Consider the following 17249-nt stretch of genomic DNA (forward strand, 5'->3'; position numbering starts at 1 on the left):
AGTAGGAGCTTCTCTCTCCCTCACTGTCAGCTTGAACTCTTGCATGGGTTCCTTGAATCCTTATGTACATCAAAAATTATTGCTAGATTTGTTTTTTGTTTTGACTTGTGGAAAATTCCAAACATTCAGAAAAGTAGAGAAAATAATAAAGCCCATGTATCCAGCTTCAGTAATCAACACATGGACAATCTTTTTTTCCTATACCCACCTCCACTGATCCCCAGCTCGTTGGATTATTTTAAAGTAAATGCTAGATATTATTTCGTTTTATCCGTAAATACTTTAGTATGCATCTCTAAGAGAGAGGGACTTTTTCCCCTTCCTGTACCCACAATACCACTAAAACACTAGAAAATAATATTAACCTCTTAATATCATCTGATACTTAGGATTCACATTTCTCTGATCTGTAAATATTCGATTCAGGATTCAAATAAGGTCCTACATATAGCATTTGATAACATCATACCTTATAGATAACATGTCTTAGCAGTTTGTATTTACACACATACACCGTTTCCTTTTTTTGTTGCCATTTATCAAAGAGACAAGGTCATTTATCCTGTAGGATTTCTTTGTAGTCCTTTTATTCCTTAAGATATATTTTACTGGTGATGTAGAATGGAGTTACTGGGCTTTAAAGTCACTTGAAGTAATTTTCTTTAGTTTAGCTGATGTCTTGATTTACAGTTAAGACCATTTGTTTCATTTTGTTTGGGTTTTTACGACTTGCTTTTCTAAAATATTGATTTAATTTTGCTTTCTAATTATGTGAAACCATTTATGAAGTTCCCATATCAAAACTGCTAAACACCGTGTACAGCTTCCAACATTGTTTACCCCTTTCACTTCCTCCCTCATAGGTAATGATTTTCATTAGTTTTTGGTTTATGCTCTATTTTTTTTTTTTAATATAAACAAATACATACCACTTTGGGAGACTAAAGCAGTGGGATCCCTTGAGCCTGAGAGTTCGAGACCAGCCTGGGAAACCTAGTGAGACATCATCACTACTAAAAAAAAAATTATATATGTTTTCCTCTTTTAACAGAAGTTAGCATGCCATGCACCTGGTTTTGCACCTTTTATTCACTTTTACACCAAAGAAGCATATACAGATCTGGCTTTTTTCTATAAAGATTTTGATGTTAAATTGGATGACTTCATACACCCCCCACAGAAGTACAGAGAATCAGTTATCCAGATTCACTTCAGCTCCTAAAACTTCTGTTTTTCAGTTTGTAGAGTTTTGTTTAATGTAAAATCAGAATACCAGGTTGTAGAGGATCTAAAATACACTCTAAAGGAAATAATACACCTGTTTAGTGTTCAGGCGATTAAAAAAAATAACCTAGCAAGTAAAAGTAAGATTTTCAAGTATTGGTTATGTACAAAGAAGTCTCTTTGGAACAATTAGTCTGTGTCTGTACTGTTGTTGAATTTGACTGAAAGTGATCTTCCTTTTCTTACACACATTTAGCCACTCTTGCATTATGCTAAGGTAGGAAGATTGTGATAACATGATTTTATGAGGTATATTTAATTTGTGGCTACCAAACACTATAAATTAGTAGAAATCAAGAACACATTTTCTTTCCATTTGTTCTCACATTGAGCTGCCTTATCACAGAATCGTGGATTCTTAGAGCTGAAAAAGATCTGATTAACCCTTCCCTTCCTCTGTAATTTTCCAGTTGAAAAAGCTGGGGCTGGGAGTGGTGCCACGACTGAGTTTGTTAATGGCAGAGTTGAAATTGAAACCTAAGTGTGCTGGCCCTGAATTTCCACCACCCCCAGCTGCTGCTGCCTCCTTCCTTGTTCCCCATTAGCGCCTGCCTTTTTATTTGGTCTTTTTAAAATCGCAGCTTGGTAGATACGTTTCTGTGTCAGTAAGCGCTCTTCTGTCAGCAGAGGTTCTTGAGTTGTTGACTGCCCCTCCTGGTGTTTGAGGGACAGTGTTGCCCGCATATGGATCCTCCTCAGTGGTCAGCTCTGTGCAAGTGACACAGCCATCCTGAAGCGCCTGCCGGAGAGGTGTGTGCAAGTGATTTCTGCAGCACCCTTCTCCCCAAGCTTCTGGTGCCAACCATGGTTTCTGTGATGCTCGGGCCACATTGCCTTCAGACAACACCGTAGCAGTGTTGGTGTGTGTTTATGCAGCAGTGTTCTGGGGAGGGTGTGCAAGCCCTGCTGGCCCGCCCACCTGCCCAGCCAGCCATTTCTCATTAGCACTTTGAAGGCCTTACTTTACAGCAGAGGTCTTGACATTTTTCTCTGCTTCCTCACATTGACTATTTAGTTCCTTATTCTAAAAGTTAGTAATGCTTTAGAAAGGGAATAAAGAAGGATCCATCTCTTGCTGTGCTGCAGTAAAGAGGTAATGCACCCCAGGGTCGAGGGATTGAGGAAGAATTCCATTTGAACATCATCAGCAGTGAAGTTTGTTCCCAGTGCTGCAGTGGACTTTCCTATTAGATGAGTGTAGTGAAATATCAAGTTCATATTCTGCTTTCTTGGGTTGGTCATAGAGAAGTTGGGTTTTTGATTTTCCCAAAGCAGACAGTAAAAAATATTTTAGGGAAGGTGATTTTTTTTTTTTTAATTGCAAAATAGAAATGTTAGCCCCTACCCTTTACTGTGGATGGTGGACTGTGCTTTTGCCTAAAAAGCCATGTGCTGATTTTCCAGCAGAAGGAGAAGAGTTTTGGTAGCCAAGTCTGGGCCCAAGTCCTAGCTCTGTCACTTCTGAGTTATGTGTTCCTTGGCAGACCTTTTTTTTTTTTTTTAAATAGATTTTATTTTTTAGAGCAGTTTTAGATTAGTAGCAAAATTAAGCAGGAGGTAAAGAGATTTTCCATATACCCTCCACCCCCACATACACACAGCATCCCCTACTGTCAACATCTGTCACCAGAGTGGTCCATTTGTTACAAGCCTACTCAATACATCATTATGACCCAAAGCTTTGGCAGACTTTTGAGCTGAATTTTCCAACTTTAAAATGGAAATGACATGTCACAGGGTTTTCTGTTGTTAAATGAGACTATACCCACAAGAGCCGAGTTTGTAGTAGGCGGGACCAAGTGTCAGTAGTGCAAATTGTATCCGGCCACCAGAAATGTTTTTAGGAATGAAGACTGCAAAGCATTTCATTCACATTGAAAGAAGATGGCACAATAAACTGAGTCCCCCACGGATTCCTGGTTGTTTACGCTGCCACTTTCCTCTGGGCATCTGGGAAGTTTCGCTGGCAGGAGCAGGGATGGGCAGAGGTTGACACCAGGTTTCTAGGACCACAGAACGTGGTACACCAAGGATTGTTCGTGGCCTTGCCATGTTTCAAGTCTAGCTTGTGTGTTCTTGCCTCTTCAATACTTATTTATAAGCACACAAAGCAAAACAAAGATAATTTTCATTAGTCTAAATTTATGTAAAACAGCCTCAGCCTCACGAGTAGCTGGGATTACAGGCACCCGCCACCACACCCAACTAATTTTTATATTTTTAGTAGAGACAAGGTTTCACCATGTTGGCCAGGCTGGTTTCAAACTCCTGACAGATGATCCACCTGCCTTGGCCTCCCAAAGTGCTGGGATTACAGGCATGAGCCACCATACCCAGCCCTGGTGCATACCTAAAAAAAAAATTTTTTTCCCGTTGTCAGGCTGGGGGAAGTAATCCCACTATAGCAAATGATATTGAATGAGCAACCTGCTGGTTCCGCAGTAGATTGACAGGCTTTGACACCGAGTTTAACTGGCAATCACAGCAATGGGGTTACCTGCCAGTTTTCTATTAATGTATTTTTTTACATTTCTTTAAAGGCTGGTTTCAAACTGCTAGCCTCAAGTGACCCTCCCACCTCAGTCTCCTGAGTAGCTGGGATTATAGGTGTACGCCACTATTCCTGGCTTTATTAAGGTCTTTTTAAGCTTTCAGAAGCTTAGTAATAAACTTAAAGTTTTAAACTTAAGTCTTAGTCTTAAATTTAGTGTTAAAATCTTAAATGTAAGTCTTAATCTTAAAGCTGAGTAATTATTAAATGGATAGTTTATGCCACGTTGCTATTATGTGACAACAAACAGATTTTTCTTTGGGATATCAGCAACAGAGTACCGCAGAGTTATCTCCTCTCAAGTGAATCTGTCTTCTTAAGATCAGTCTCATGAACAAGGGTATTTTGTTGTGGCCTACATCTCAGCTGCAGCCATGTCGGCGTCTCTCTGGGCTGGATGAAAATTAGGATGTAAGTCGCTGCTTGGAAAGTGTGAAACGTGAAGATTTCCTCTGTGAGCCACATATTTGAGAAGAGAGTTTGATATTCCTTGAACTAAGAAAAGTGTTTTTTATTTGTCTGATACGTCATGTTCTCCTGAAAGAAGAAGCAATGTTAAAAAGCTTGTTGTTTTAAACATATTTTTATTATAAAATAAACACATATAAAAACATGAATCAGGTGTATGGCTTAATGGATTATAAAATGAACACTGTCCAGGTCAAGAAATAAAACTGTGCCCCGCCACCCTAAGAACTCCTTCCCTGTGTGCCCTCCCAGCGACAGTCCCTCTCTCCCATCAAGAAGGGACCGCTTCTCTAGTAATAACTTCCTTGTGTTTTCTTTTTACGGTTTTCTCGGTGGAATGTACACCTAGACATTACAGGTTAGCCGTGTCTATTTTTTTTAGCAGTAGATGTTTAGAAATGACTTTCTTATAATGAATAGAAGAGAAAGAACCTGAAGAAATTTTTCAAGCTATACTTACAAAAACATAAATGAGAATTATACAGTAGAATAAATAGGAGAAATGACTTCTAAAAATGTATTTCAGTTATATAAATGTTTACAGATTTGTAGCATTACTTAAGGGAAATAGTGCCTTTGATGACCAAAGTAAAACATCCTATCCCTTGTTTCAGAAGAACCCACTTTTGATGGTTTTATATTTGATAAATGTTGTGAGCTGACCAAGAACATGTAGATCATTTATTTTTATTTTCATGTTTTCACGTTGGAGGTACCTTCAAAGTGGAAGTCTTCTTCATTTGCATTCTCTTACTTTTGCATTAACTGCTCAATAAATAAAAGTTTGTGAAAGGACAAATATCATATATTCTCACTCATGGGAACTGAAAAAAACGTTTATCAGAGGTTGGAAAGGGTAGTGGGGGTGGGGGTTAAGAAGGATTAATTAATGGGTACAAAAATGCAGTAAGAAGAAATAAGATCTATTGTTCGGTAGCACAATAGGGCAACTGTAGTTAATACCTTATTGTATATTTCAAAATAACTAGAGGAGTGGATTTGGAATGTTCCCAACAGAAAGAATTTGTAAATGTTTGAGGTGGAGGATATCCCAAATACCCTAATTTGACCATTACACATTGTTTGCTTGTGTAAGAATACAAAACTTGAGTTAGACAGCAGTTAAGTTTAGGACGTCTATTATATAGCATGGTGACTCTAGTTAGTAACAACATATTGTATTTCTGAAAGTTGCTAAGATACATATTATATTTCTGAAAACTACTAATTTTTGTGGATTTTAAGTGTTCTCTCCACAAAAAATGTTAAGTTTGTGAGGTCATGCATAAGTTAATTGCCTCAATTTGGCCATCCCATAGTGTAGACATATTTCAGGGCATCATGTTGTACATGATAAGTATATACAATTTTTGTCAATAAAAAAAATAAGAAAAAAATCACATACCCCATAAATACGTACAATTATGCACTCATAAAAATTAAGTAAAAGTTTATGGAATTGAAATGAAAAGGCTTATTTATGATTCTCAGAACTTCATATATCTCATGTTTAATATTAGTTTTGCAAAAACAGTAATTTGTTACAGTGTCGTTCTGTTTGTGGTTGTAGTCTTGTCTTTGGCCGTTGTCATCTTTACAGTGCATTGCATGATGTACCACTTCATGTTTTTTGATGCCAGTGACATTAAGTAAATACTTGGCAAATGTTTACAGTAAGAATTTAGTTCCTGCCCTCAAGGAGCATCCAGCATGAAGAATGACAGCTGAAGATGGTAGGTAACTGCCAACCTGTGCCAACCGTGCAGCTCAGGTAATAAATGTGTCAGTCAGTGGCTTTGTTCAGGAATTAGGATGGGACTTGCACTGCCTTGTCATTTTGTTCATACTACTCACATTTTGCTTGTCCCAGAGGATTTAGCTCTTCATTTTTTGCTTTCTTGTTTGATAAACTGGACGTGTGCAGAAGCTTAGAAGGTTGTCTTTGTGGGTAAGGTTTAAGTGTACAGTAGGAGATGCTTGGCAGTAAGTCACTGAGAGCCTATTTGAAATTAAGAAATAAAAAGGTTCTTTTCTAGGTGTGGTGGCTCTCGCCTGTAATCCCAGCACTTTGGGAGGCTGAGGTGGGAGGATCACTTGAGGCCAGGAGTTCACAACCAGCCTTGCCAACATGGTGAAACCCCATCTCTACTAAAAATACAAAAAATTAGCTGGGTATGATGACTCACGCCTGTGGTGCCAGCTACTCCAGAGGCTGAGGTGGGAGAATTGCTTGAGCCCTGGAGGTGGAGGTTGCAGTGAACCAAGATGGCACCACTGCACTTCAGCCTGGGCAACAGAGCAAGACTCTGTCTCCAAAAAAAGTGGGGAGTTCTTGATTTGCTTGTCTTGATGACAAAACAAGCATGAAAAAGAGGAAAGGGCCGGGAGACTCGGAGCAATTAAGTTGGCACGCAAGGGGACTGGACTAGAAATTGAGACTAACTCTTTAAAAGGTTACGGATTAGTGGAAGACTCTGAGAGTGATTGGGTGAGATAAAATAATAGGTGCAGTGCTGCATTCTTTGTTGATTAAACACCCAGCATTTGTATCTCACCTCCACCGGTTTTGCCATATTTTTTGCCGTACTATGTTTTATTGTATTAAATATGTAAAAATTGATTTTTAAACATAAATAAGACATTACACAAGGGAAGTTGCCATAAATAATAGATAATAAACACAATTAAAAACAAGCTAGTATTATTCTAGCTGATACTTAATACTAAATATTTAGTAGTTAATACTAGGCTGATCTTCATTAAAAACGATGAAGACGCATTTTACTATCTTTGTGTGTCCCATACCATCATGTTGCAGACTTCAAATATAGACAATAAAATCTGTTTTTAAAAATATATACCCAATTTGAATGGAAAAATAAAATCTACAGTGCATTAAACAAATAATGACGAGAATAGCCCTGTTAGACTTAATAGCTTGCAAGCAGAGACCTTCCCCTTGGCACAAAGGAGAGTTGAAAAGGACATGAGCTCTTCCCTGGGCCAGGTGTTTGACCTGCTTGGGCCCTCATTGTCATCTGTTAAGTGGGCTGTGGATAGTGATGAGGGGGTTATTGTGAGGATGGGCGTTATTGTGAGAATGGGCAGGAGCTGGGAAGGGCCTGACCAAGGGCAGGTGCCTCCTGCTACCAGGCATGTAGTCCTTGTTACCCTTATCCAAACTGTCATTCAGTGCCATACATGAAATTACTTCCCAGACTACCAGTGGCACCCGCTCTACCCTGGCAAGACACGTTAGAAAAATCGAGGAGTACAAGGCTGGCAAAGACAAACCTGGCTGTTTTCATCTCCTTTATTGGCATTTGTCCTCAACCGGGGTAGTCTTCTACTCCACATAGTCAGCAGAGGGGAAGAACAGTTGCACGAATGCCTCAGATCTTGCTGTGCACTGCCTGACACGCATTAATGCTATCTATGCTTTGTGGAGCCCATTTACGTTTGGTAGAAATGGCACTATCTAGTACTTAAAAAGGATCATCACCACAATAACTGTTTGGGCTGGTGGAGAAAGGTGTGCTAAGGGAGTGGACAGCCTAGGGTTGGTGTGGCAGCCCTGGGCTCTCTTGCCTCTGCTAGGTGGGTGGTGGTGATGTCGCTCGTTCGTGAGGTCTAACAGGTTAAATGAGTTAATGGGTATGACTGGCTCATAGAGCATTCAGAAATATTGTTATTGAGGGTGGTGCTTGTTATTTTATGCTCCACCTATGAGTGCCTGAGAGAAAATAATCTTTTGTAACGCTTTCTTTTGAAGTGATTAAGACTTACAGAAGTTGCAGAAATAATACAGAGGATTCCCTTGTCTCCGATAATTCTTTTTTTATCTTGTTTTAATACCTAAATAATGTGATAATTCCTTCATGTGTGTGTGTGTTTTTTTTTTTTTCATTTTAGTGTTTTCTTCACTCAGATGGTGAAGAATGGGAGAGATAGAAGGAACATACAGAGTCCTGCAGACTGCAGGGACACGCTTGGGTGCCCAGACCCCTGTGGGAGTTAGCACCCTTGAGCCTGGGCAGACTCTGTTGCCCAGAATGCAAGAGAAGCACCTGCACCTCAGAGTAAAGCTGCTGGACAACACCGTGGAAATATTTGACACTGAGGTAAGAAGCATGATTTTTGGAGGCGTATTTTGTTATATCTTCTAACGGTCAAATTATATACCAAGTTCCATTTTGCTGGTTAGACTTTGCATATTAAGTTGACCACAAGTGACTTTGGTAACACATGAGAAAATCCTTAGAAACGGTAAATCTGAATTTCTCCTTTTATTTGGAAAGTGGTATTGTCGTATCTTTTGTTTAAAATTGTAGTATAATTTGGTCTTTCTACTCTTCTTTCGTGAGAGGCTGGCTAAGAGACTGCTGGAAGGTGCAGACTGGAGCCAGATGGTACACCCAGACCTTCCCAGCTTAGCCACCTGGTCTCAATGAGGCCTGGGCCACCTGGATGAGGGGATGCCACTTAGCCTCCATGTGTGTCAGCTTCCTATTCTGAAACGTGGGGACAATTATAATCCCTCTTTCGCAGAGCTGCTGGTGTAAGGATTGAGCAGACACCACACACAGAGCCTGTCATGCAGCAAGTGTTGTATGGTGTTAACATATAACTTACTTTTCTAGGTCAATGATAATACAGTTTTTATGAAAATTCCGTTATAGAAGATTGCACTGGTAATATTAGCAAGAACAATTAAATATACTAAGAATATATGCATATATCAATATTTAACACTATTTTTTAGGTCCATGTAATGTATTAGAAAACTTTTTTTGTTTTTCTACATGTTATTAGCATGAAAGTTCTTTTTATTTATTCATTTTTTACTTTTTTTTTTTTTTCTTTTTTTGAGAAAGTGTCTTCTGTCACCCAGGCTGGAATGCAGTGGTGCGATCATGGCTCACTGCAGCCTGGACCTCCTGGGCTCAAGCGATCCGCCCTCCTCAACCCCTGAAGTAGCTGGGATTACAAGCATACACCACCACGCCTGTCTAATTTTTGTATTTTTAGTAGAAACAGGGTTTTGCCATGTTGCCCAGGCTGGCCTCAATCTCCTGGGCTCAACAGATCCTCCTGCTTCAGCCTCCCAAGTGCTAGGATTATAGGTGTAAGCCACTGTGCCCAGCCAAAAGTTCTTTTTAAAATTATTTATTTTCATATGTAATACACAAATGCATTCTCTTTTTTTCTAATTTTTTCTGGCTTTCAAGTAACATCTTTAGAAGCTTTTCTTGCTCTTAATGGCACAAAAGTAAGGACAAGAGAATGAATTTAAACTCTAGCAGGAGGTTTATTTACACTTGGGAATTTCTTTTGAGGAGTCAAGATGCTACACAGAAAGTAAAACTATTATTGAGCCGTGGACCTTATTGCAGAATGCATTGCATGGGGTGGGAAGGAGGGAAGAGGGAACACAGAGGAGGGGTGGTTGGTGGGTGGGGCAGTGAAGCTCTGAGCAAGGTGGTCTCTGGCCTTTAGTGTTGTTTGAAGGCAAGTATGGAGGGTGTGAGAACTCAGGGGACCGGGATACTTCTCTGAAGCTCTTATCTGAGGAGGAAGTGAAAGATAATGTCATCAGGGCCATGGTAACTGAAACCGGTAGGACCTGTCTGTCCAACTTCCCACATCACTTCTGGTGCAGGGAAGGAGGTCTGAAGCTGGGCAACCTTTGAACCCTGAAGAGTAGCAGTCGGCTGCGCTTTCACCAGCTCTTGGGTGACTTTCCTGTAGGAAATAGGTTAGTCTGGAAACTTAATTGGGCTCCCAAATCTTTTTCAATCAAGTGTTTGGAGGAATTTCCACCATGTAGCCATCCTCCAATAAACACGTTTACTGTAGTCTAGGCTTATAACGGGTACAAAATTTAAGAGAAAAAAAAGTAAAAGAAAAATAATTGTACTAATAGGTTTACTTTTAGAGTGTCTCTTTTTTTTTCTCTCTCTTTTTTTTTGTTCTGCCTACTGGACTTTATCAACTAAAACTAGGACCCAGAAGAAAAAAAGCACACATTTGTTGTTGAGCTGTAAATAAGATGTAAATTCTTCTCAGAGAAATTCACCTTTACTGAGTATGAGTCATTTTATACCTAAGGAAATCAGAGATGCCATTTTGTGAAAGTTTTGCAATATTTACAGCTTGTCAGTTTTAATAAATTGAGATTATTGTTTCAGTTAAATATAACTGTCGTATTTGGTATTTGATATATCTGGCAGAGTTACCAGAAATTAAAGAACTTTTATTTGAAGAAAAAGAAAATGGTCTTGCATATTCTGAATATCCTGTGTTGCATGGGGTACTTTTTTTTTTGTTAAGAGACAGGATCTTGCTATGTTCCCCAGGCCAGCCTCTAACTCTTGGATTCAAGTGATCTTCCTGCCTCAGCCTCCCAAGTAGCTAGGACTACAGATGTGAGCCACTGTGCCAGCTTGGGGTATTTTTTACATTGTGTTGCCTGCTGATACACACCTGTAGGGAGAGCTAAAATTCAATATATTATAAGTTGGTTGTATTCTGCTTCCAAGTACCCTGTCCTCCACAACTGCATCAGTTAGCTTTGTTAAGTAACAAACCATCCCAAACATGGAGCTTAAATCACAGGTCTGTGTGTTGGTTTGGAGGCTCTAGTAGGCTGACTCAGAGGGTTGGGCAATCTGGGATTGCCTTACCCACACATTTGGCACCCTGGTTGGAACCTCACATGCAGAATCTCATTCTCCCTCCAGCTCACTTGGCCTCATTTTCGTGGTCACAGAAATGTTCTCAGTCCAGAAGTGGGCACTGCAGTGTTCCTTGGGCTCTTGGCTTGGAATTTGTCCATTGTCACTTCTGGCACGTTTTATTAATTAAAGCATGCTACCAGGCTAGCTCTGATTCGAGGGGTGGGGAAGTAGAGGCACCTTGGTGGGAGAGTGGCCAGGAATCGGTGCGCATTTTTTGTAATCTACCCTGACAAGTATTGCCAGTATACCAGGATACAGCCTCTGGAAGTGCAATTGTCTGTGCCACTCTAAGGTTTGGTGTCGATGGGCTGGTAAGTGGGGCCTGCCCTGAGTGGGCAGAGTCCCCTCCTGGGGAAGTCCTCCCTGCGTAGCCCCACAGAGGCAGGCTTGTCCCACCCCCTCTTCCTTGTTGTTTTTGGATCAAGGCTGGTTGTCTGACCCAAGCTCACCATCACTGTCTTGCTGTCATTTGTTCACTTGTCTCATTCGTATTCTGTCTCTCTGCCTCTTGCCTTTACATTGGAACCAAGAGACATACTGTGGTCAGGTGGTTTTTGCTGTTGGACCTGTAGGCTGAGGCAGACACTCGGCTACCAGGTGTCGGGTGCACTAAGCAGTGAGACCCCAGCTGGGCAGATCTGTCTTGGTGAAGACACCACATCCTCGTGCCTGCTTGCTGTCTCCCTGCTCCTGAAATGCAAGTTCTGGGAAGGAAAGGCTGTATTATATCTACTGCTCCTCTGGTGTTTGGAACAGGGCCTTGCTGAGTCAACGTGTTAAATGAATGAAATCAAAAGTTAGATTTGGTTAACAGACTTTAAGAATGTTTTGAATTTTTCCCTCTGTTGCAGTGTTTTCTAACCTCAGGGATTCAATTTTGTTTTGTTTTGGGGTTTTCTGGCCATATGCACCTATCTTACTTGTCTGTTTACTACATTGTCTTTTCACTTAAGTCTTAAGCAGCGGTGTTCTTCCAAGGAGATGTGCTGATGCTAAACTTGAAAGGCACGAGCTGCTTCTGTGTTCACATGGCCAGAAAACACTGGCATCGTGTGGTGCTGTGCAGATTCCCCAAGTTGATGCTGGAAGTTCACATTTCAGGAACCTTTTTAACACAGGGGAAGTTCTGACATTTCGTTGTTTTTAAAATGCTTATTTTTTTGCTTTGGTGAAAATACAGACCCACTTGGCCTGAAGACCTCAGTGCTCATGGCTGTCTGTCCATGTATAATCTGTGGTGAGTGGTTTTATGTATGTCTGCAACAAATAAGCCCTGGCTGTCTTCCTTATATTTTCTTCAGAAAGTTGAGCTCTATAAGTCTCAAGTTCTGTTTATATCTCCCATCTCCCAGAGTGTACAAATGAAAATTTGTTTTCTGTCAAGGCAGACTGCCACAAGAATGACAAATGATTCTAGAGCAAAAACTGCTGACAGAGAAGCTAGTGGAGGTGATTGAGCACAGGGTTGTATTTTGTTCCTGTTCTTTCCTTCTAGATCTAGAAATGCGTACGTGTTTATTCTTGCAGCACTTTTCCCTAGATCTAGAAACACATGCTTGTTTATTCTTGCAGCTCGTTCTTTCTAGATCTAGAAATACATGCATATTTATTCTTGCAATGCTTTCTCTCTACATCTAGAAATGCGTGCTTGTTTATTGTTGCCACAGATAAGTCAAGATGATTTGAAGCTAGACGTTCAGTATGTAATAGTGTTGGTGGATAAAATGGAGCTGAAATGTTTTAACAGCTTTATAGAGATGTAATTCACATGCCATACGATTTACCCATTTAAAGTGTAAAATTCACTGGTATTTAATATTCATAGAAATGTACAACTATCACCACAGTCAATTTTAGATCATTTTAATCACCCCACATCTTTTAGCTATCACCTCCTCAACCTGTCTCCCTTCCCCTCAGCTCTAAGCAAACAGTAACCTACTTTCTATCACTATCGATTTCCTTGTTCTGGATATTTCATATGATTAGGATCATATACTATGTAGTCTTGTATGACTGGCTTTTTTCACTTAGTATATGTTTTGAAGGTTCATCCATGTTGTAACATGTAGCAGTACTTCATTCTTTTTCATGGCTGAATAATATTTCATTGTGTGTACATACTACATTTTATCTGTTCCTCAGTTGATGGACATTTGGATTGTTTCCATCTTTTGGCTATTATGAATAATTCTGCTGTAAACATTCATTTACAAGTTTTTGTGTGGATGTATGTTTTCATTTTTGAGAGGATAAAGTTGTCTCGGTATCTTAGCAGGAGTGGGTGGGTCTAGGACCCTTGAGGATACCAATATCTGTAGATGTTCAAATTCCTTATATAAAAAATGGTATAGTATTTGCATATACACATCTTCTGGTGTACGTTATTTTATTTAATTAATTAATTTTTTTATTTTGAGACGGAGTCTTACTTTGTCACCCAGACTGGAGTGCAGTGGCGTGATCTCAGCTCACTGCAACCTCTGCCCCCTGGGTTCAAGTGATTCTCCTGCCTCAGCCTCTCAAGTAGCTGGGATTATAGGTGCCCGCCACTACACCCAGTTAATTTTTTGTATTTTTAGTAGAGACAGGGTTTCACCACGTTGGCCAGGCTGGTCTCGAACTCCTGACCTCAGGTGATCCACCCACCTTAGCCTCCCATAGTGCTGGGATTACAGGCGTGAGCCACTGCGTCTGGCCATCTGGTGTACTTTAACTCATCTCTAGATTACTTATAATACCTCATACAATGGAAACACTGTGTGAATATTTGTTATACTGTATTGACTATTATCTCTTGTACTATTACTTTTTATCATTTTGGTGGGGTTGTTTTTAGCAGTTTTGATCATCAGTTGGTTAATCAAATCTGTGGATGCCAAACCTGTGGATGCACAGGAGAGACAGAATACCTAGAAGTAGAATTGCTGGGTCACATGGGAACTCTAGGTCTAATCATTAGAGGAACTGCGAGACTGTTTTCCAAAGTAGCTGTGCCATTTTACATTCCTGCCAGCAATGTTATGTATTCCAATTTCTCCACATATTTGCCAACACTTAACTATTTTCTGACTTTTTTATTCTAGCCATCCTAGTAGGTGTGTAGTAGTATCTCATTGTGGTTTGAGATTATATTTTTATTTTTATTTTTGAGGCAGAATTTCGCTCTGTCACTCAGGCTGGAGTGCAATGGTGTGATTTCAGCCCACTGCAACCTCTGCCTCTGGCTCAAGTGATTCTCCTGCCTTAGCCTCCTGAGTAGTTGGGATTACAGGTGCCCACCACCATGCCCGGCTAATTTTTTTTTTGTATTTTTAGTAGAGATGGAGTTTCATCATGTTGGCCAGGCTGGTTTTGAACTCTTGACCTTAAGTGATCCACCCCACTCGGCCTCCCAAAATGCTGGGATTACAGGTGTGAGCTGCTGCGCCTGGCCTATCTTTTTTTTTTTTTTTTTTTTTTTTGAGACAGGGTCTCGCTCTGTCACCCAGACTGGAGTGCAGTGGCATAGTCAAAACTCACTGCAGCCTCGACCTCCCCACGCTCAGGTGATCCTCCTGCCTCAGCCTCCCGATTAGCTGGGACTACAGGTGTGCACCACCATGTTGGCTAATTTGTTAAATTTTTGTAGAGATGGGGTCTCCCCACGTTGCCCAGGTTGTCTCAAACTCTTGGTCTCTAGCAGTCCTCCTGCCTCAGCCTCCCAAAGTGTTGGGATTATAGGTGTGAGCTACTACACCTAGCCAGAAGCCAACTTGTAAACTGATTTTTGGTCAGAAGAGAAATCTGTATGATGTATTTAGGTCGAAGGCCTATTTGTGGATATTGACTTCAATTATGTTTTATTTTAAGCCGCTTTTGACATTTGTTAATGGGATATTTAGCTAATTAAAGGTCAGTGACTAGTTTTTTTTATCTAGTAAAGTCTTGATTTGTTTTTATGATTAAACATATTCTGTGGTTTTGAACATAGAAATCTGGCCTCGGCTCTAAAGAATCTTGTTTTTGAGTCATAAATTGTTTTAAAACCATCTGAAAGTTGTATGTCAGCTTGCCTTGTTTTGTGTGCTAAGTCATGGGGTAGAAATACTTTCAGCTCCAGACCACGCCAGGTGTGAAAAGTGTCTAACTCCATTGCTGGATGCAGTGGAAGGAGAGTTGAGACCCCCATTCCAGAAAGTCTTCCCAGGCTCTTTAGAGGGTAAGATGTCTAGAACAATTATACTCTCATTAATTCATAATTAACTCTCAGGTTTAGGAGTTAATGCGATTTAAAGGTTTTCTATTATCTGAAAGTTAGTATTATGGAGAAGAGATATGTAATGATTAAAGAACAGCCTGGGATGCAGTTTAAGGGTGTGATGCCTTGCCCCGGCAGCAGATGTCCTTTGCCTTTGCTGACAAGTGGGGATTGCTTCTAATGAGCACGAGGGTTTTATTTATTACTGTTCATCTACTTTCTCATGTTCCCCTTTTCTTTAACATACTCACAGTTTTTAGGATGGACTTTCTTTTTCTTTTCTTCTTTAGAATTGCAGAGGCTTTAGGTTAAATATGTGACAAGTAGGAAGACAAATTCTCAATCACGAAGTTCCATGCTAGAAGATTTTAACTTGCTATTCCAGTAAAAACTTAATGTTTTCATTCTGGCAGGAAGAAATAGTCAAAATTCCAGAAAGTATTGTAGCCAGATGTTTGTCATTGCTCCCACATGAACATCCTAAATATGGCAAATAAACTGCCTTAGAGCTTATTTTGGTCTGACCTCAGAAGAAAAAGTAACTCAGCTTCTGAAATTTGGGGATAATAGAGGTTTTATACAAAAGCTCTTATGTGTTTCTGGGATACCAAGCTATTATGTGACTCTACCCTAGCTTTTAAAACCTGTTATTTTGTCTTGGAAAGTTGATCTATTCCTTTGACCCTGATGCTCAAGAATGTGGTAGGGTGGTGCATGGCAGAGACGTGGACATTTTTATTCTTACTTACCCAGTGGTGATGTTGGCACTCCCAGAGCCAGTTCCCCCACCAAGCCCTAACACACATACACAAGCAAGGTTGGTAAGTCACAGTGTGTGTTAGAATACACATCTAGGGCGACTGATGAAGAAGTTAGGCCAGCAAATGGAAAAGAATAGGGAAATGTCATCCTGTTGATCCCTGTACCAGTGAAGACGCCGTGACAGTGGTTGTATAGCAGAGAATAACCAAGTTACTTCAGGATCTCAGCAGAGGCTTGTGGGGGTGAAGCTTGCTGACTGGTCACTGGATTTGCACACCATTTCTTGAGTACCTGAGAGTTCTAGCACCTGATGTGGTTGATCACATATCAGGCGACACAGGCAGTGGCTGTCCCATGTGAGCTGCGAGCCCCAACTCAGAAACCCCTCTATCTACTCGCACCCATGTAACTCCCCCATTTTTGATCAGGAAAGAATTTGATTCTGTTGTTATTTGATTTGTGGGAGGCTAGAAAAACTGAGTTTGTACAGGTTGAGTATCCCTTATCTAACATGCTTAGGACCAGAAGAGTTTCAAATTTTTTTCAGATTTTGGAATATTTGCATTATGCTTATTAGTCAAGCATCCGGAATCTGAAAATCCAAAACCTGAATTGTTCCATGAGCATTTCCTTTGAACATTATGTTGGCACTAAAATTTTTTGAATTTTGAAGCATTTCAGATTTCAGCTTATTATATTAGGGATGCTCAACCCATACTATATTTTACTTGACTGCCCCTGAATTGCCACTACCCTTCAGTTCTTCGCATCCCTCCCCTGAAACTTCAAATGCCTGCATTCTTGGCCCAACTCCCCGCAAAGAGGTCAGAACCAGGAGGAGGAGAGGGTGGGTAGTGTGTGTTGAATGTGCCCTGCCTCCACTGAGCAGGCTCTTCTGGGCCTTCATGACCAGCGTGCCTATCCCCACTCTGTACCCGGCTTCCACCTGGGGCAGGTTAGGACCAGGTTTTAAATCTCAACCCTTACCCCCCGATGGAGTGTGGACATGAGCCTTTTCCGGGGCTGGAGATTAGGAGAAGGGATTCTTTGAAGCAGTTTGGTCAGGTGCCCTACCTGGACCTGTGGCCAGAGGATGGGATGCCATGGGTGCCCATCTGCTCCTGCTGAGGCTGTGTAGATTGCAGGTCAGGGCAGTCCCCAGAGGACAGAAGGGCCCACAGTTCTCCTCTACAGACCTTCCCTCAGC

The 17249-nt window shown here is 40.7% G+C and overlaps 1 protein-coding gene across 17 annotated transcripts in view; it reads left to right on the forward strand.

Annotated features, from left to right (window-relative positions):
* FARP2 (FERM, ARH/RhoGEF and pleckstrin domain protein 2) overlaps positions 1 to 17249 on the forward strand; it is a 148167-nt gene that overhangs the window by 8726 nt on the left and 122192 nt on the right. For 8 of the 17 annotated variants that reach the window (XR_010580201.2, XR_012421691.1, XM_045368419.2 and 5 more), the window contains exon 2: positions 8216 to 8424. The exons of 2 other annotated variants lie outside the window; for them this stretch is intronic. Coding sequence is in view for 13 of the 15 variants with exons in the window: in XM_045368419.2 (XP_045224354.2) it covers positions 8242 to 8424 (183 nt within the window). In the remaining 2 variants the exon portion in view is untranslated. The remainder of the gene's footprint in view (positions 1 to 8215; positions 8425 to 17249) is intronic. 7 more of the 17 variants (XM_045368421.2, XM_074010779.1, XM_074010777.1 and 4 more) reach the window with 1 other exon arrangement.

Source organism: Macaca fascicularis, chromosome 12 (assembly GCF_037993035.2).
Source record: "Macaca fascicularis isolate 582-1 chromosome 12, T2T-MFA8v1.1".
Lineage (NCBI taxonomy): Eukaryota > Metazoa > Chordata > Mammalia > Primates > Cercopithecidae > Macaca > Macaca fascicularis.